Below are 19,875 nucleotides of genomic sequence, written 5' to 3'. Positions count from 1 at the left end.
TCTTAAAATTTAGATATTGAAAACATCTTTTTTTATCAGGATAAAAATTCTTAGCACATGGCCCTCAACGTTCACCTTTGATATGTCTATAATTATCCTTCACAAGTTCTAAAATCACCATCTCAATCACTACATTAAAAACCGATAGAACGCATCTGGAGAGAATTAATTACAAGTAGTACGAAGACACAACATAAAAACGTGAGCCGAACTAAAAACAGAAATGCTGGAAGATTGGGGGGGGGGACATTAATGTAGATATCACACACACACACACCATAAAAAAAAATCTAATGACCTCTACGCTCAGACGTTTGAAAGCTGTCACAAGTGCTGCCGAATATCCTGCAATATCCTAACTAATAGAAATACTACATTATTTATTAATATGTGCAGATTTCTTTAAAGTGAACGAAGACTTTTGTGGGGTAACTTTTCTGCTACTTTTTGACTATTGATTTTTCCAAAAAATGTTTTACTATGTTCATAAAATAACTAATGTATTTTTACTAAGAGAAATTTATAGATATTATTAAACTATTCTCATTCTCAAATATTAATTTTTATTAATGCATAAAGCATTATTTCACTGAAACTCGTATAGCAACACTTTTGCTAGCCATTGTATATAAGTTTTTACAATGAAAGAAATTGTTCTTTTTCTTCCGTAAAACTCGCCAAACTGCGCCAGAGTGGTTGGGATAATACGTAAGTGACATTTATTTGGAGTAGGTGTTGAGTTACGGCAAAACACACGAGGGCTACCTGCCTAAGGGGAGGGATGCCTTCGTGGAGGACTTTCTAAGGGAAACTGGCTCGTATACAGGTTACACATCGGGAAAACCACGAAAGCGCCCATGCAGCCAGCACGTTCGCGGGATTCGAACCTCGGACCGAACTACCAGTGTTCAGCGACTTTACCGCTCGGCCGCTGGTGGACAAATATTTGGAGTGGTAAACATGAGCAATCAACGATGTCAGGATCCGAGCTCCGAACTTTCCTGTTGTTAGCCGGACGTGCTGCCAGCTACACTACGAAGTCACGCGTTAAAAAAGGAGACAATTCCTTTTAATGTGATTAGGACATCACAATAAAAGTCAGGATTGTACAGAACAATAACAATGTTTGTTGAACTTTAAATCAGTCGTGCTGTTTGAAAACTTTCCATAGAGTAGCAGTGCTATATTGAAACATAAATGTAAATATAAAATATTTTATTATCTCTTGACATTTGATTTTTGTACTGATAAGTTTTATTGCAGTATCCTTATTGTACTACTAATATTTCTTTTCCAGGGGTGGAGTCAGAGTATGGAAACCTACAGTGACACCCATTGGTGATTTGCCAACAGTTACCACGCCCCCTGCTAACACTTTATATACCAAGACATCTCTTGCTGCTAAAAAACAGGTTTGGTCATTTTTTTTTAGTCGCCTTTTCTTAAAATGAATCAGCTGTCGGTATTTACTTTTCGCGCGACAGGCGCCGCGGACAGCTGTTCAAACGCGAACACCTATCTCATGAGTGATACCTTTCAGAGTCTATAAAGAGTTTATCATTTGTGTAGATTTATTGTAAAACTATTTGAAGAGCTATGAGGAAATAATAAGTTATAACTGAATTTTTTTAAAAAAAAGGTCTTCAAATTGTTTTTACCTTAAACTAATGCGCGAAAATATGTAAATTTGCATTTATAAATTAGACCATACCCCTCCCTTTTCTTGGAAAGTGGCATGCAGTTTTAAGTTTTAAAATAAGAGTCGTATTTATGCAATGCATTAAAAAATCCTTATAACTCAACAAAATTGATGAGTTGGTAAAGAAGTTGTATTATGTGGTGTGGTAGTTCAAATAATTTAAAATGTTTTCGTCGATGAATTTATTTCAAAGATAAGTGAGTATTTATTAAATGCTGTATAGATACCAACTAAAAAAAGAATAACTTTCAGTAGATCCTAAACCTGGTCCGCGCATTTTTCTATAAATAATTATTTTAGGTTCCTTCTCATTCAAAGTGGAATTTCCGCGTTGGAGCGAAATATATAATTTCAGGGAGGGAATGCAGTGGTCAGCCTTTTATTTATCTGTTAAGTATTTAGTTTTACCTCATGAATATTAAAAAAAACTACTTTTACTCAATTTTGGGCATTTATCAACATTTTCTAAACTTTTTATTATTGTTTTATAAGGTATTTTCTCCCTCTTTCCAGCGTGTCTTCGTGTTGTAACGGTAGCACACTCGGCGCGTATTTGAGAGGTCCAGGTTAAAGTCCCGGCGAAGGCATTGCACATTTTTCATGTCTCATGCTAGAAAATAGCCTAATGACTCTACAGTTTAAATTATAAAACACGTTGGAAAAATATCTAAATCTAGATTAATACATACATATGTTTTTCAAGTTTGGGGTGTGGGAATGATCTTCTAGCAATAGCGAAAGGTGTGCCTAGGACAAAACAGGTTAAAAACCCTTGATGTAAAATTTTCAAGTAAAAAACGTGACAGTATGCATAGAAAATAACATGAAAAGTTAGCATCCATCTGTGTTTGCTACAGATATCGATATGCCATCTTGTTTGCTACAGATACCGATTGCACTTATTTGTAATCATCGATGAGAAGTAATGACGAACCGGAAAAACATTCTTAAGAATGATTCAGAGGTCACCGATGAGAATTTTCCCGGAAGTGGATTACACAGAATGGAAGAATACTTTCCCCGTGACGCAGATGTTCGTTTCCAGACGATAAAATATTTCAAATCTTTCAGTTTCGTGAAGAATGTCCACAATTATTGAATAAAACTGCTTAATGCTAAATTATAATTTTAAATTTAATCTGGTAAATTTGATCCCGGTATATCTTCTCAAACGTCTTTTACAAGGTATGCCAGGTGTTGTTAAAGAAGCCTAGGCTACATTTTCTTAAATATTAATCCTAAATACGTACTTCAATTTACAAAATTCTCATGATAACGTAAAAAATATCATTAAAACAATTAAAAAAAAACTATGAGTAATAGGGTTACAAAAAAATGAAATTTGTTTTAGTTGTTAATAAATTTTGTTTCAATTTTTTTTTTAAATAAAATTCTGCTTTTTCCGAATAAAAACCAGGAAAGATAGTGGTTGGAGACTCTTTAAAAGATCTCTGTGTTTAGGGCTTTACAGCCTTAATCGGATTCTAATAGAAGCACTTAAATTCTATCGATAAGAGAGATCTTGTGAGAGGATAGCGTAAAAGAGAAAGAGATTGAAATCTGGGATTGCTTTTTTAGGGTGCCTTTCTCTTGTACCTTATAATATTGCTACCAGTGTCAGGTAATACATATTCCCTCTCGAGTCGAGCCCACCACCGGCCGAGCGGTTAAGTCGCTGAACACTGGTAGTTCGGTCTGAGGTCTTTCAGATCTCGTCTTTCCTCTAAACGGCGCCTCTGTATGGCCATGTACAATTACGAAAAAATTGGACGTATGATGGATAAGCTGGCAGACCTAAACACAGACTTATGCCAAAGCAGTCCGTGCAGCCTAAGCACACTTGCATATGCTCAATGCAATATGAACTGCATAACGTTACAAGTACTGTGAAATTTGTAATGAGTGGACGCCTAAACTCTGCGTCTGATTTTACACCCTATATGCAAACCACATAGGCACATGTAATATTAAAACGCAATAGTATCTGTAAGTTTGTTCCAAATGTAATCTGCAAATTGCAAACTGTGCGTATGTGTGTCTAAGACAAAAATGTGCTATACTACAGTTCAAATGTATTGATGTAACTCCAACATAGTAAGCGAAGCTATAATGTAACCAGTGTTCAAGTCATTGATTTATATGTAACGTGTGTTTAATGTAAATATAGTGTCTAAACTATTGATTGTACTCATTATATGTTTTTTATATTTATGATATTTGTGTATGTTTTTTTATATTTTAGCATAGTTCCTTCATATAACTGTCCAATGGTTTATTGTATCGATTTGATGTAACATATGCTTACTGTACCCATGATATCAGGGACTGTGTTCTGTGTTGTAGCATGCTCCCACATATGGTTATCCTATGCAATTTTGTGTTACTGTCTTCCATGCTTTACCCCTGTATTTATATAACTATGTTCCATAGCATATTCTAACACGCACCTGTGAGGCGCAGTAAGTGAAGTTTTAACGCAACCAGAGTTTCAGTCCTTGATATATATATATATAATGTCTGTTTAATGTAGACAAACTCAGTCATTGGTTTTCATGTAATGTATATATGATATCTGTATTTGTATTTTATATTTAAACATGTCTCTACATATGACTGTATTATGCATTAATATGTAACTGTTTTTCATGCATATAAATACTGGTGGACGTGGCGCTACACCAATTAACCATACGGTAAAGGGGTGGTGCCCACGTCCTCCATCGCATGTCGCATGTACAATTACGTAAAATTCTTCAATAAACTCCCGAGGTGACCTCATGAGGCTCCTGGGAGTTACTGCCACTAGATAGGGGAGGGCGCCGGACATATGCCTTTTTACCTCTATTAAACATCAGGCGTCCCCGTCCGCCGTCACCTGTGTATTCGAAGCACACAGATAAAAAACTTTCGTCAGTATAACAATAATATTAATAATAATAACTCTCGTTTTGTGCAATCATAAGAATTCAGTAGTCATCCGTTTCTTTCTATCGATTAGTTATAAAATTGTATGTATTTTATAGAAATTTAACTCCCGTGTTATTTTTTATGCGACCAATAAAATTACGTACTTAAAGATCTTCATTTTGGATATGAATTCTTTGAATGCAATATTTCTTGCCATTATGGCTTGATACACACTGATACAATTTGACAGGCTTAAAATTTCTAAGGAGCGTGTAATTAATATTATGTTAGGAAAAAAGAAACAAGTAAATTCTCCGATTCCTAACACTACTGGTAAAAAAGTCGTCTTTTCATTTATCTGAAACTAAATCTATTCTAAAACATCTTCCGTTGCCCTATTAGGTATCCTAGACAAGTCCACATTCACAAAAATCTTTCACTGTTCGTGATCCCAATTCTAATCCGTCTTTACTTTAGAGTTTAAAGAAATTATTTCATAGCTGCGTTAACTTTTTGTCAATAGATGGCGCCAACAGCTTAATTTCCTCTTTTTGGGATGAGGTCGAACTGTATGTGTTTTTATCACGTGAGCACATTCTTCTTCTTAGTCAATTTCGTTCCTACAGCTGAAGTAGTAAGTTCTAACTAACCTTCGGAATTTATAACCTCGGAAATTTACGCAAACTATGCTGATTCTTGCTGCTATATCTTAAGCATCTGTTCTTTGGCGGGTTGTTTTGGTTCAAACTAGAATGCAGCCTTTGCAAATAGCCGTCCATATGCTTTGTTTAAAATAAATAACTAAATCCTTTTTGCAAAATGGTTATGAAAAGGATTAATATAATAAACAATGAAACGTTTTGCTTGAGAAATGTTAAATTTCTATGAAAGATGTCTACATTGTGTAAAATAATTTAAATTATTAAAGCAAATTTGGTTAACGTAAAATAAGTTTTATCAGCAGCTCCAGTTCAACATTTTTCGCGATAAAATTGCAATTATCCTCAGAATTATCCTTACAATTATTCTTAGAATTTAGAATTACAGTTAAGCTTAGAATTAAAATTATTTTATTAGTCTTCCTGCTGAGAAATAATAAAGATATACCAGCTATATGAATATCAGACTTTTACCTCTAATTTATATCTTTTTATACCCTTGCTTTCTAGCAGTAGAATCCTACCAACAAGTCTTACACAGTAGACCTCCAATTATCCGAATCGATTGAGACCGGATCCCATTCGGATAATCAAAAATTCGGATAGTTGGATTTTTTCCAAGGAAAGGGTCTAATCAATTACTGTATTCACTTTAATCAATTACTGTATGTTGAAAAAAACTATTTTTAAAGAAAAAGAGGTTTTAATTAATTAAAATGAAAAGGCAACATTTTTACGTACATGTTATACAGAGGCTGTTCGCACATTTTTAGACGATTTTGGTAAGCGGTAATAAAAAATCGTTTGCTGCAAAAGAAGTAATTGCAATTGTACTATGTTTTTAAAAGTCAAAATTATCGTCTGTGGCTTGAAAGTTGTTTTTATTCAAAATGGCGAATTTAACAGAGCAGTGGTTCGAAGGCTAGATTTACGCTCTTTCCGAAGAGAAATATGCATACTCCGTTATCCAAAAACGATGTGAGAGTCATGGTTTTGCGATATCTAAAGCGTCGATAGGTAATGTCATCAACAAGAAAGGAAAAAAACGTCAAATTGGAGCCTCAAGTGGGACAAAAATTCCAAACAAGTATCCAAGGAAAAAACGGACATCTTCGACTGTTGCAAAGGTACGTTGTTTAATGTTAAAAGAAAATCCCCCTAGTCAAAGGACAGTTGCAAAATCATTAAAATGCTCGGTGTCCACTGTAAACAAAATGATAAACGTTGATTTAAATCTTAAGAAAGCGAAAAAAAGCAATGTGCATCGTCTTCTTCCAAAGCATATCGCTCAACGCCAGGACACGCTGCAGAATTCTATATGAGAAACACTTATCCAAAGAAAAATGGGAAACAATTGTCACAATAGATGAAGCGTGGGTGTACTTAAATGATTGTAACAAAAAAAGACCCATTTATTATAATAAAAGGGGAGAAAAAAAATTTAAGTACATGGTTCAAAGACTCGAAAGAAAGTTTTTCTAAGGGATTCATGATTGTTGCTGGTTTTTCTTATAATGGCAAATTACAAATAAAGAGAGTGCAAAAAATGTCAAGATTAACTCCAAATACTATCAGGAACAGATTTTGTCGCCAATTTTTCTGAATGAAATACCATCGCTTTACCCACAGTGCCATCAATCTGTGAGACTCCATCAGGACAAAGCTGGCAGTCACACATCAAAATCCACTGTAAATTTCCTAAAAGAAATGGAACAAAAAACTGGTGTCAAGGCCATACCCTTCACTTATATCCCTACTAAATCTCCCGATGTGTCACCTATGGATTTTTGTGCTTTCGGACTTTTAAAAACTGCATTATCCAAACGTTGTCCCGAAACCCTAACAGGACTCTGGAAAGCTGTTCGGGAGGAATGGGATGGAATACCTCTTCTGCCACTTCAAAAGGCATTGTTATCTTGGAAATTGCGGTGTCGAAAGATAGTTCAGTATAAGGGATGTCAAATAGAACATTTAAAACACAAGAATTTTATGTAATTTAGTTTTGTGAATACAATATACATTGTCTAAAAAATGTGTACAGCCTCTGTATTATAGCGTATTGTACAGTACTTACAAGTGTTGATAGGCATGCTTAACATCTCGGTCAAAGTAAGCTATTTGATCGACACAGCGCCTGCACTTAAAATTTCTTAGCCAGCCGTTATTTGCTTTAAAGAATGAACAGCCAAGCTTCTGAGTTAAGATCTTAGCTTTTTCACAAAGAAACGGACCCGAAATTGGGTTTCCCGTAGAACGTTGCTGCAAAAACCCACTTGAAAACCACATCTAAATTTTTGTTTGTTTCTGCCTTCATTGATTTTCTTGTAGAGCTTCCTTCTTCGTTTTCAAGCTTCGTTTCAAGAAGTTTAAAAGTGTAGGTTTGCTCCTTTTAATATCTGAAATCGTTGATTGTCCAACACTACGTTTCCATCTTAATTTTTTTTTCTTAAATTCTGAAAGCGATTCGGATGATAGAATTGTACTGTATTTAATTTCCACATATGATAAGCACTTCGAATTTACAATGCAGGCTTTACCATTCATAAAACGAATAAATAAAACGAGCAGATGTACGAAGAAAGAGAAGTCACTTACCTACATTTAGCAACAGGAGTGTATCCTATTGACAGACTCCGTACCGGTAAAAACTTGCTTCTACATTGTTTAGAATGAGATACATCATCAAAGAGGACATTGTCAGAAGCCTTTGTATATTTTGAGACTTGCTACATCTCCTGTGTTATCTCATAATCTTTGAGACACGTTGATCCTAACCTCGTTGGTTCTCTGCCAATAACAAGAACAGGTGTTAATCCGAAAACCTTTCAATCGGACAAAATCTTCGTTGATATAAATATACATCGAAGAGATGTTGGCTCATATTTTTAACTGACATTTATTTTTAAACGAAAGTATTGTATTTTTCGTATTGTAAAGATACCTCTGAGGTAAAGAAAAAGGTATACGTTACAATTCAGTTTCCTAAAAATCTTATATGCAAAAGTCAGAATATAGTTTCACCATGTATAAACACTATTTACTGCATAAAGGTTATATTGTAAGGACGCACACATTAGTGATCCTCGGATCCTATGACATTGTAACCGTTTTTCTGTAAACAACATTTTTTTAAATAATACAAATTTGTTACATTTTGTAACACTGTTTTATAACTTTTGTTACATTTTGCAAACTTCTATAAACAACGTTTTGTAACCATTCTTCTATAACCACAAACGCCGGCTAGCTCTAAAAGTATTTATTGATAGAGCCCAAAAGCAGTTACAAAGAAAATATACATCAAAACAGAACATACATCAAAACGGAGTACCTAACATTTAGAATTAACGTTCGAGTCACGGAGATACAATATTGAAAAACTAACCCGATCGCAGGCGGAGGTTGATTGATTGTAATTTGTTATCGTTGCCACTAGATGGCGTTCGATACAATAGTTCGGTTACATCCAAACGGGTTACTTTTTCAGGGCTGTTAGATTACTTGAAATGTAGTCAAGAAGTCTAGTTCTATAATTTACTGACCTACTGTAAAGTATAAAATTTGTTGTAGATTTTGAAAGCCAGGACCAATGGTATTAATTCACCAACTGGTAACTGCATCTTTTATGGGGATCGGAAGAGAAATGTCGATAAATAATATATTGCTTTACCACTCTTTCCTTTGTCACATAAAACAATCAGACTTCTTAAAATTTTACGTGCCTTTTTCATTCTTTCTTTTATATTGACCTACATGAGTCAGCCATTTCATGAACGACACTCGACCGTTCCAAAGCAAATAACGCTTTTGAGGACTCAATATAATTGCATTCTATACTTTGTAGATTAAATTATTCTATATCTCTTCATTTCTACTAGTTTTTTTCAGGATAATAATATGCTCTTTAATCTAGAGGTTTTAAAATGTGTACTTACGTATGTATTAAAAAGTGAAATTTCCGTGAGTCATAGGATTATATTTAAATATTATGTAATAAAAAATGCAGCACAGTTTTAGTAATTCTACATTAAATAAAAGAATTCCATCGGTTATTCTTATAAAACTAACACAGTTTCAGCGCCGTATTTTCTGAAGGAGATGCATTGCATTGATTTTTAATGTTTTTAAAAGACGGCGCCACTATGCATTTTATTTTAAGCTTCTCCTTTTTTATACAAGAGGGCAGCACCACACATAGCAGAAACTTAACAGATGAGACTTTTTCTTCGGGCAAAAATCCAGAACTGACCACTAATGATCTAATTTTCCATTTTAGTGAAATTTTATATTTATAATATCTACATATATTCAATTGAAGACACAGCGGACTTTGTAATTTATCATTTTTACAAGTTACTAAATTATATGTTTATGTTTTTTCTCTTCTTATACGACAGACGTTTTGATATATATCATTAAAGCCAGCTTCAAGCATAAGCAACTTTTGTTAGCGCTAAAGAACTCATTTTCGGAAGGTACCATTTAAATATCTCCCAAGCGACAGTTAACTAAAGGTTATTGCCTTGAGTTAATATATTTAATTAATGTAGCGCCAAATGTAGTGTTCACCTAGTTCGTCTAAAATACTGGAAATGAAGCACGTATATTATGAACTATTAAATATATAGATTAAAAACTAATAATTATAGCTTATATATATACTATTTAATTTATAGAAGTAAGTGCAATCATTCGTTTTACTTAACTGTGAATAGTTAACGAAATATCAGCCAGCAAGATTAAAAAACCGAAAAATTATTAATTTAGTTTAAGTAGATAAAAAGGGTGTTAATTTTGATATTTTAATCTTTTTTGATGAGGTGTTGACTAAAAAATTGAAAAAAAGTATTTATTCTAAAAGTGTTTTAGTAATTTTTATTCATTGATCTTATTTTTTATATTTATCTTTTATTCATTTTCCTTTTTATTCCCATTTTACATTTATTTATTTATTCATTGATCTTTAATTTGTTTTAATTCATCAATCTTTTAATTCATTTTGTATTTATTTTTTATTCCTATATCTTTTTATTCATTTTATATTTCATTCATATTTATTTAAATCATTGATTATCTTTTGCAAAGAGATTAGAAATAGAATAAGTATTATTGCTTCTGATTGAATAGACTTTTAATTTTCGAAAATGGCAACAGAGTTTGAAATAGTACTTCTTTTGTAAAACTAAATAGCAGTCACAAATGAAAATGAAACTTCATAATGTCAATGAATTATACTGAATTGTGTAATTAAAAGTAAACTGCGCAGTCATTTTCATAATCATTTAATAATTGATTACAGAAGGACAAAAATACAAAGGCGATCTATAAGATCAGACGTGAATAAAAATGCCCGTGTTCCCAATATATTCAACACTTACACTCTGCATAAAAAACAAAAACAAGCTGGGGGAGGGCGACAGTTCTGTTTGAAAAAAAAAAAAAAAAGAAAAAAGAAAAAAAAAACTTTTTCTAAAAGTCATATCCATTTTTTTTTTTTCGTATTTTTATTCTCAGACTCAAATTATGTGCCAAGTTTTATAAAATCGCAAGCGTAGTTTTTAAATAATTAGATCTCAAAATTTTAGCTCCTCTATGTTAATTGACTTTGGTATATATTTATTAATATCGCATTCCTCCTTTCACAGTTCGAAATTTAAGATGAGTCCATATAAAACTCCCAAATATTTTCTAGTTTATTTTTTAAATTTTTATTTTTTATTTTTATTAATTTTTTGAAAACACTTTTTAATTATAAAATTTATACCATCCTCTTAAAATAGTTATATTTCTAGGGATACCCGAAACAAATTACAGTTTCTTTATTCAAAGTTTCCCAAGGAGCCCACCAGCGGCCGAGCGGTAAAGTCGCTAAACACTGGTAGTTCGGTCCGAGGTTCGAATCCCGCGAACGGGCTGGCTGCATGGGTGTTTTCGTGGTTTTCCCCATGTGTAACGTGTATACGAGCCAGTTTCCCTTAGAAAGTCCTTCACGAAAGGCATCCCTCCCTTTAGGCAGATAGCCCTCGAGGCTTTGCCATAATCACACACACACACAAAGTTTCCCAAGATGTAGTACGTGAATTTTAATACTGACGCGTTTTGAAATTTGCCGTAATTGTTATAAGCGATAATAACACCAAATGTGGTTGGTTTACGTACTGTGTTAAAATTATTTGAAAGAAGTACTTTTTTTCGGCTCGTACCCAATGAAATTGAAAAGAAAATTATTATGTTATTATAGGTTACCGTAAATTAAGAATTTCGCCAAGGGACTTATTCTCCGCGCAAGCTGACAAGATAAATTTTTTAATTTCTCGGTAAATATCTCATCAAATTTTACAAAATTAATATTTAAGCATAATTCATGTAGTAGAATCGAAATATAGAAAGAAATTTATATATTATTTCAGAAAAAAGTCCGGTTTGATGACGAAATATACCTGCGTTAGAACAATGCTATAAATCTAATATACATTCGAAGTCACGCTTGTGAAACATGGAAACACAAATTAAACTTCGTCAAACGGCCCAGTAAATAAAATTTCACCACCCCCTTCCTTTTTTTCTGTGCAGAGTGTACGTCACATAAAGTATTGTATAGATAGAGAGAGTAGAAAAGGAATTATCTTTGCGAGAGTTGCTCAAATAATTTTGCTTTCCACGTACATAGTAGTCTTTCGTCAAAGCATTCATTGTGATCCAAATAATGTGCTACGCAGCTGTAAACGATAAATGAATAAGTAAATAAATAAATAAAATGAATGTTAATATTAATCAGTTCGATATTTAATTCGCGCCTGATGGCATTGATCGTAATGGTAATTTTTTTATTATTATTTTATATAAGTATATGATTGCTGTAAAATAGAAACTATTAAGATTTGCTATGTGAAAAATAATGTTAATTGTTTCAATCCCAGGAAACTACACCAATCGGCAGCAAACACAATGTGACTCCTAGACCTTTTGCTCCTTTGGGCGGTGGAAAAATCTTAGTGAATAATCAATACAACACCCCAGCTCCTCTCTATTCCATGAACAACATAGCAGACACCCTCTCGGCCCATACTGAAGTTCTGGCATCCGGAGCTAAAGGGTAAGAACCACTATAATTAGTGGACTAAGTAATAACATTTAGTCATGGCATTTTGAAAATTTGTAAAATAAGGAACACGAATGTGTTAGCTTTATTTTCCTAACCGAGAAAACGAAAATCAAGTTTCTATACATTCATTCATTAAAAATAGCCCAACCAATGATCTGTACTTGGACCGCATTTGGCCAGTCCGAAAACATGAAGTTAATACGTGCCAGATTTTTCTTTAAAACGCCCTGCTTGAAGGCATCCTTCCTCACAGGCAGATAGCCTTCGAGTTGCTTTGCCTTAATCAATCGGCTTACTTTAACCTAACCGGAAAAAAAACGGCTTGGCCCAAACCAAAACAGGTTCGTGTTCCACAGTGTCCATAGAATTCCTTATGCGGCCTTTACTTTCAACATTGTTGGTCGCAGACATATACGAGGGCATTTCGAAAAGTAAAGATACACCGTACGCCAGAGGAAAAGAAAAGTTTTGGTGAGCAAGTTGGCAACACAGGTGTTAACATTGAACCGTTAGCCTTCTCCTCGCGGTCGTTCGGCATTTCAACGTTGATTCTGGTTGGAGTAGGTCGTGTTTAAAATGGCTGCGCCGATTCAGAATCCCGCCAAACGCGAAGTCCGCTCCGTCATACGTTTTCTTCATGCAAAAAGTCAGCGACCAGGGGATATTCACAAAGAAATTGTTTCTGTTTATGGGAACATTATGAATCGACAAAATGCAACAAAATGGTGTCGTCATTTCTCTGAAGGTAGGACCGATGTTCATGACGAACAAAGAACAGGTCGGCCATCTGTGATCTCTGATGCCCTTCTTCAGAGAACAAAGGAAGCAATTCGTGCGAATGGACGTCTCAAATTGAAAGAATTGCATCAGATCATACCGGAAGTGTCGATGACAACTCTTTATGAAGTTGTGACTGTCAAGTTAGGGTACAGGAAATTGTGTGCGTGCTGGGTTCCAACAGGCGGCAACCTTCTATGACTGTGGGATACGAAAGCTTGTGCACCAACTTAACAAATGTTTGGATAACGGGGGGGGGGTGATTATGTCGAAAAATAATAAATAATCCAGTTAATAAGATGTAACTGACGTTTTCTAAATAAATGTTTTTTTTAAGGAATGCGAGCCATTGTATTTTTACTTTTTGAAATGCCCTCGTACTTCCAACTACAAAAATGAGTTAAATATGCATTTTTGGCAAATGTACAAAAGCTTTTATATTCTTAACAGTTCGTACATTATTGTTGCGTGCATACGGGGTCATAATGGGCTGAATGCACACAGAACCCATATAGCTTCGTACCATTTATTTTCCCAAAAGAAACAATTTGCAGTACTGGAACTTTCACAAAATTACTCGTACAAATCTCTTATTATCACAGACCACAATCAGTAGCTAACACTTCAAACTACCAATAACGTTAAAGCCAACGCGATGCAAATCTGACTTAAACAGCGAATCCTGCACGGAGATCTCTCAGTACTCCGAAGTTAACTCTTAACTAAAATTTAAGAAATGATGCTTTCTCTAATCTTATACAGTTTTCTCAAGGTCGTTGAGAAATTTCCAGTATCTTCGATTTCTCGAAATTTCTGAAAGGCATCTACAGCCTGAGTAAAAACTTTAAGGCCAGTAAAAATTTTTGAGAAAATGTAAAAGGAAATAAAAGAGATTCAAATAATATTAATTATAAAGTTCATTGATAAGAAATAAATGCTATAAGCATAATTTGTAAACACATAATATTGAGAAACATGTGGTTATTTACAATAATAATACATTCCAGTAATACATTCCAGTAGTTACACAAAAAATTGGTTCCAAGTCAACAATTTTGAAACTGTGAAATGGCCAGCTAGATCACATGACCTCAACCCAATCGAGAACCTTTGGGGTGACTTAGCAAGAAGAGTTTATGCAAATGGGAGAAATTTTACATCAACAACAGAGCTGAAATTTACTATCGAAGATGAATGGTATGAAACCGACCCCACCCTTTGTCAAAAACTCGTTTCATTCATGAAAACAATAATATTTGAAGTAATTCGAAGAAATGGCTCTTGCACAACATTCTAAGAATTCGTAATTTTTTTCTTGTATGTTATTTTCTATGTTGGCCTTAAAGTTTTTACTCAGGCTCAAATATTCATATGTATGTTCTGTAATATTTTCTAATAATAAAATACTTGTAAATTAATTTTTCTACTTTTTTTACTTTTATTTAAGCTTAATAATTATCCATCAAATGGTATTTTCATTCCTCAGTTTAAATGCTTCCATTTTCTCAAGCATTTTTACTGGCCTTAAAGTTTTTACTCAGGCTTTACAGTTGCAGTTACATATAGGGCCGGATACAGTTAGAGTTACATGCAGGAATCTGTTTACAGTTATGCGAGGACCCGACCAAAACGTCCAAAAATGCGTCTAATTTTCGCTATTTTTCGCGAAATTTGGCGACAAAAATTAGTCGCCAAAGCCATCGTCACCTTGGCGATCTCTCGCGAGTCTGCAAAGATAGCCATTTACCTCAGTGTTAGATGAACTTGCCCCTGTAGTCGTATTTTTCTGCCAAAGCTTCGTATCTCTTGAGGTCATTCTTGATACCTTATACAAAATTCGTACCATTATTTAAATAACACAAGATATAAAATTCAGTTTTAATATAGTGTTAGACACTCCACTACCGAAGCATTCAATCAGTGTTGAGTTCCAAAGAGAGCTTTGTCATGTCATTTTAGCAGATTCATGTGGTGACTTATTGGTATTAACTTTTCATCAGCAGTGTCTTTTACACTGAATCCTATAAATAGTTTCCTTGTTATATTCTTGAGCTGCATATTTCTGATATAATGGTTATTCCTTTCCAGTATAAACTTTATGAAAGAGGAGCCGCCTGTAAATAAAGAATCCGCAGTTTATCGTATGATCATGGAAGAGAAAGAAGGTGGCACGGATCACTTTAATCATGTCGACCAACAGCCATACAGGAAAGGTATGTTTCAGAATTTATAATATCCAACTCTTAAATTTAATGGCGTTTGTTCCTTTGCACGCTCTTACTAATCTTAACAAGCAAACATTATTTACTAGGTAGATGTAATTTATTGCTGTAAAGCATTTTGAGAATCGTAGCATCCTACAGGGAGGGGCAACTATTGCAAGAGTACTAATTCAGAAGTCAAACAACAAAAATCAGCGTTAATTTACAAAACTTTCACAGGACTAGTTTCGATGGTTTTACCGAACCATCATCTTCAGCTGCAAAACCGCAAATGAACAAGATAGGAAATAATGTTTAGATAAGATAAGAAAGAATGGACAAGAATAAGCAAGTGGCGCCATCTGTTGGCGAAACCAGAACTAAAACATAATTTCTCTAAAAGCCGAAGGCAAATTTGGATTGGAATTAGGATCGTTAACTAGAACAGAAAGATTTTTATGAATGTGAAATGCCTCTAGAAAATCCAGTTCTCCAATGGAAGATGTTTTTTGAATAATTTTGGCAGCAGAAAAATTGAAAGTGTGATTTTCGGACCAACAATGTTGAGCAACAGAAGACTTCTGTGTTTCCTTTTTTCTAACATATGCCTCACGTTCTTTGACGCGAAATTTTAAGGCTCTCTTAGTTTGGCCAATGTAAATTAAACCGCACTGGCAAGGAATCCTATAAATACCCCAGGAATTCATATCCGGAATGGGGTCCTTGAGTATAGAAGTTGGAATTTTATTGATGGGAGAGTAAACAACCCGAAAGTTAAATTTCTGCAAAATATGTGCAACTTTATAGCTAATTGATGGAAAGAAGGGAATGACAACAGAATTTTTATAATCTCCTAAAATAAGAGTGTGGCTTTTAGTGTGTTGAGATGAGAATTTTTTAACTGCTTGATTAATAATGTTGGGTGAAAAGCCCCTGTCAATAGCTATTGCTTTTAAATAATTTAGTTCTTCATCAAGGGCTAGTTTGGAGGAGCAAACTTGAAGAGCACGGAAAACATAGGAATAAAATGAAGCTAACTTTTGTTTAGTCGGATGACATGATTTAAAGTGTGGTGGAAGGCAAACCGATGAAGGTTTACGGTAAACTGTAGTACTGAAGTTGGATGTGTTACGTGTGACCAGAATGTCGAGAAACGGAAGAGAATTGCAAGTCTCAAGTTCAAAAGTGAACTGAATAGCAGGATCAATAGAATTCATTGTTGAAAGAACTCTATTTAAATCATCTTTATTACCTTCAAACAGGGTAAAAGTATCGTCTATGTAGCGGAACCATGCCGGGAAGTTTAAAGTTTCAAACAATTTTGATTCATAATAATGCATGTAGATATCAGCCAGGATGGGACTGAGGGGGCTTCCCATGGCTAATCCCTCAGTTTGCTTGTAATATTTATTTTGGAAAACAAAATGTGTTTGTTTCAAACAGAGTTGAGTGAGAGAAATTAGCTCATCAATTTCGATGCAAGAGAAATAAAATTCGCGAAGTCTGGTTTCTAGACATCTTAATGCACCCTCCACTGGGACATTGGTGAATAATGATTTTACATCAAAAGAAACCATGAGTAAATTACGAGGAGAAATGTTTTTAACCTTTTTTACAAACTCTACTGAATTTTTTATGGTGTAAATGTTATTGTCTAATAGAGTGGAAAATCTAGAAACTAAATATTTAGCTAATGGATACGAGGCAGTACCTAAATTTGATACAATAGGGCGGAAAGGAATACCACTTTTATGAATTTTGGGAAGAGCATATAATCTCTTTCTTAATAATTTGTGTCTTAATTATTGCAAGAGTGCAATCCGTAGCATTGTTTCGCTTCGAATGACGCGAGTACTGAGAGTGTACTGCTTGGAAATGGTGTTTCTATTTAAAATAAATAAATAAAAAGTCCGATTACTATTGCAAGGAGGGTTTTCACCCTGTATGAAGAAAATTGCTTTTCACGAAAAAGTGTCCTTAACTCCTTAACCTACGATTTAGATTCGAAGATGTTGGGCCGAAATTGTATGCACGCACGACTTGTGTAACACGCTAATCCGGGCAATCGTAAACATGACGAATTATGTAATTTTCGAAGAAAGTATAGGCGAATAATTATTGATGATACATCCGATGACGATCAACTACCAGAGTCCTGGCTTTGGAAAGAAGTAAGAAATAGTCCAAAAATCTGGTACTATACGATGACCCCTGGCATAACAGAGGAAGCCTTATGTCAATTAGGAGGAAGTAGAGGAGAATTTGATATATTTAATCTAATATTTGATGACATATTTTGGAACAATATTGTAACCGGAACGAATCAGTATGCAGATCAAGTACGAGAAAATCCGCATAGAACACGAGTGTAAAAAGTGTAAAGTTCCGTTACATGTACCAGAATGCTTTGAAGACTGTAATTGCGTATCAAGTATTCCACGTAACATTCACTTCTGGCCCGATCACCGTACATGGGCTATGCCCGTGAAAGTTAGGTTTGGCCCGACCATCGTACGCGGGCTATGCCCGTCATTGTAGATTAAGGGGTTAAGCGGAAAGCTCTTTCATGTTTGTGAAGACCTATGGGAAAATCAAAGGTCTGATCAGCCAAACGTAATCGGTAAGAATGAGCTCAGGAAACAGCTGGATGAATATGTGAAGTTGGATCGCAGGATGAATTTTGCCGTCAAAACGACATTTCTAGGTAGCACATTCTTAAATACACCTGCTATCTGACTCAAAGCGAATCGGCGCTAAACTACGCATTTTTGAGCAATTCGTGCGGCCTGTCCTGTTATATCACAAGCCTGTAACTCTCCTGCAGCTTCCAGTAAGGTCAAGGCTACATGTAAAAATGAATGTTATAAAGGTCGTTCAAATGAAAGTTGCGCTGCTGTAATAACTCCGCCATTTGAAGAGAAAGATGACTGCGCATGCACCTATAGAGGGCGGTGAGTGTTGGGATTGAATGGAATATCGTCCGATCCCGCCAGATGCGTGCATCACAGCGCCGGAGCACATTAAGATGCATCGTTCGCATCATGGATGCCTCAAAACAGTGTCAACGCGCGGTCATGCAGTTTTTGACAGCGGAAAGTGCGAAAGCTTCTGAAATCTATCGTCGAATGCAAACTGGGCATGGCATGTAGCATATGAAAATCAGATCAGTATTCCGATGGTGCAGGAATTTTCGTAGTGGAAGAAGCTGTACTGACGACAGACCACAACCTGGTCAAGCGCGTGTGGTGATCACACAGGAAGCAGTTTCAGATGTGGACAGTCTCGTGAAAATAAATCGGTGAATCACCACTGGAGAAATAACGGACGAAATGTGTATGAGCATAGGAACTACGCACACAATACTGCTTCCTGGTGATCACCACACGCGCTTGACCAGGTTGCGTCCTGTCGTCAGTACTGCTTCTTCAACTACGAAAAGTTCTACACCATCGTATCTGCCATTCATACACTACGTGCCATACACAGTTTGCATTCAACGATACATTTCAGAAGCACTCGCATTTCCCGCTGTTAAAAATCGCACGACCGTGCGTTGACACCGTTTGGGACGTGCTCCGATGCTTTGATACAAGCATCTGGTGGGATCAGAAATCGCACGACCGCGCGTTGACATCGTTTGGAGGCATCCCTGCTGCAAACGATGCCATACCTCTTAACGTGCTCCGATGCTTTGATGCAGACGTCTGACGGGATCTGACGATATCCCATACAATCCCAGCAGTCAATGCCCTCTATTAGGTGCATACGCACTCATCTTTCTCTTCAAATGGCCCACCAGCGGCCGAGCGGTAAAGTCGCTGAACACTGGTAGTTCGGTCCGAGGTTCGAATCCCGCGAACGGGCTGGCTACATGGGCGTTTTCGTGGTTTTCCCCATGTGTAACGTGTATACGAGCCAGTTTCCCTTAGAAAGTCCTCCACGAAGGCATCCCTCTTCTTAGGTAGATAGCCCTAGTGTGCTTTGCCATAATTAAATACACACACACACACACACACACACACTTTCTCTTCAAATGGTGAAGTTATTACAGCAGTGCCACTTTCATTTGAACAACCCTTATACCAATACTGATTATTGTGTTAAGTGAGGATATATGATCTCCTCATCTTTATGTAATTGAATGTCCCCTAATGAAAAAGTATCATATTCAGTTTCTTGCAGGTAGTGACATTTCTTTCAAAAGATTCTTTAGTAAACAAAAAATCTTGTTCTTAAAATTTGTAAAATAATGAATTTATTTTCTGCATTGGAACAAGATATTTGTCAACCAGCTTAAAAATGCGGGTGTAATAGCTGCATGTTTACCTCTTCTTTATTATTTTTTTTCATTTTATATATGAGCTTACACATAGCAACTTCCTTTTATGGGCATAAGTCGTGAAGGCTTTATATTAAGATATGACTTTTCTGAAAGATGTTCGATTTTATGAATGCTTGATCGAACTTTATAGACTTCATGAATTGTGAATTTTATTTTTAATACTGTTATCCTCTATTTTAATTTTT

The 19,875-nt window shown here is 35.2% G+C and overlaps 1 protein-coding gene across 4 annotated transcripts in view; it reads left to right on the top strand.

The window, feature by feature from the left end:
• Positions 1 to 19,875, top strand: part of LOC118190132 (PDZ and LIM domain protein 7-like) — a 188,685-nt gene that overhangs the window by 115,337 nt on the left and 53,473 nt on the right. For all 4 annotated transcript variants that reach the window (XM_085818121.1, XM_085818119.1, XM_085818120.1 and 1 more), the window contains exons 3-5: positions 1,298 to 1,412; positions 12,186 to 12,361; positions 15,236 to 15,360. In XM_085818121.1, coding sequence (XP_085674247.1) covers positions 1,298 to 1,412; positions 12,186 to 12,361; positions 15,236 to 15,360 — 416 coding nt within the window. The remainder of the gene's footprint in view (positions 1 to 1,297; positions 1,413 to 12,185; positions 12,362 to 15,235; positions 15,361 to 19,875) is intronic.

Source organism: Stegodyphus dumicola, chromosome 6 (assembly GCF_044657685.1).
Source record: "Stegodyphus dumicola isolate Sdum_Otavi_A_Nest chromosome 6, ASM4465768v1".
In the NCBI taxonomy this organism is placed as follows: domain Eukaryota; kingdom Metazoa; phylum Arthropoda; class Arachnida; order Araneae; family Eresidae; genus Stegodyphus; species Stegodyphus dumicola.
This window is presented reverse-complemented; position numbering and strand designations above follow the sequence as displayed.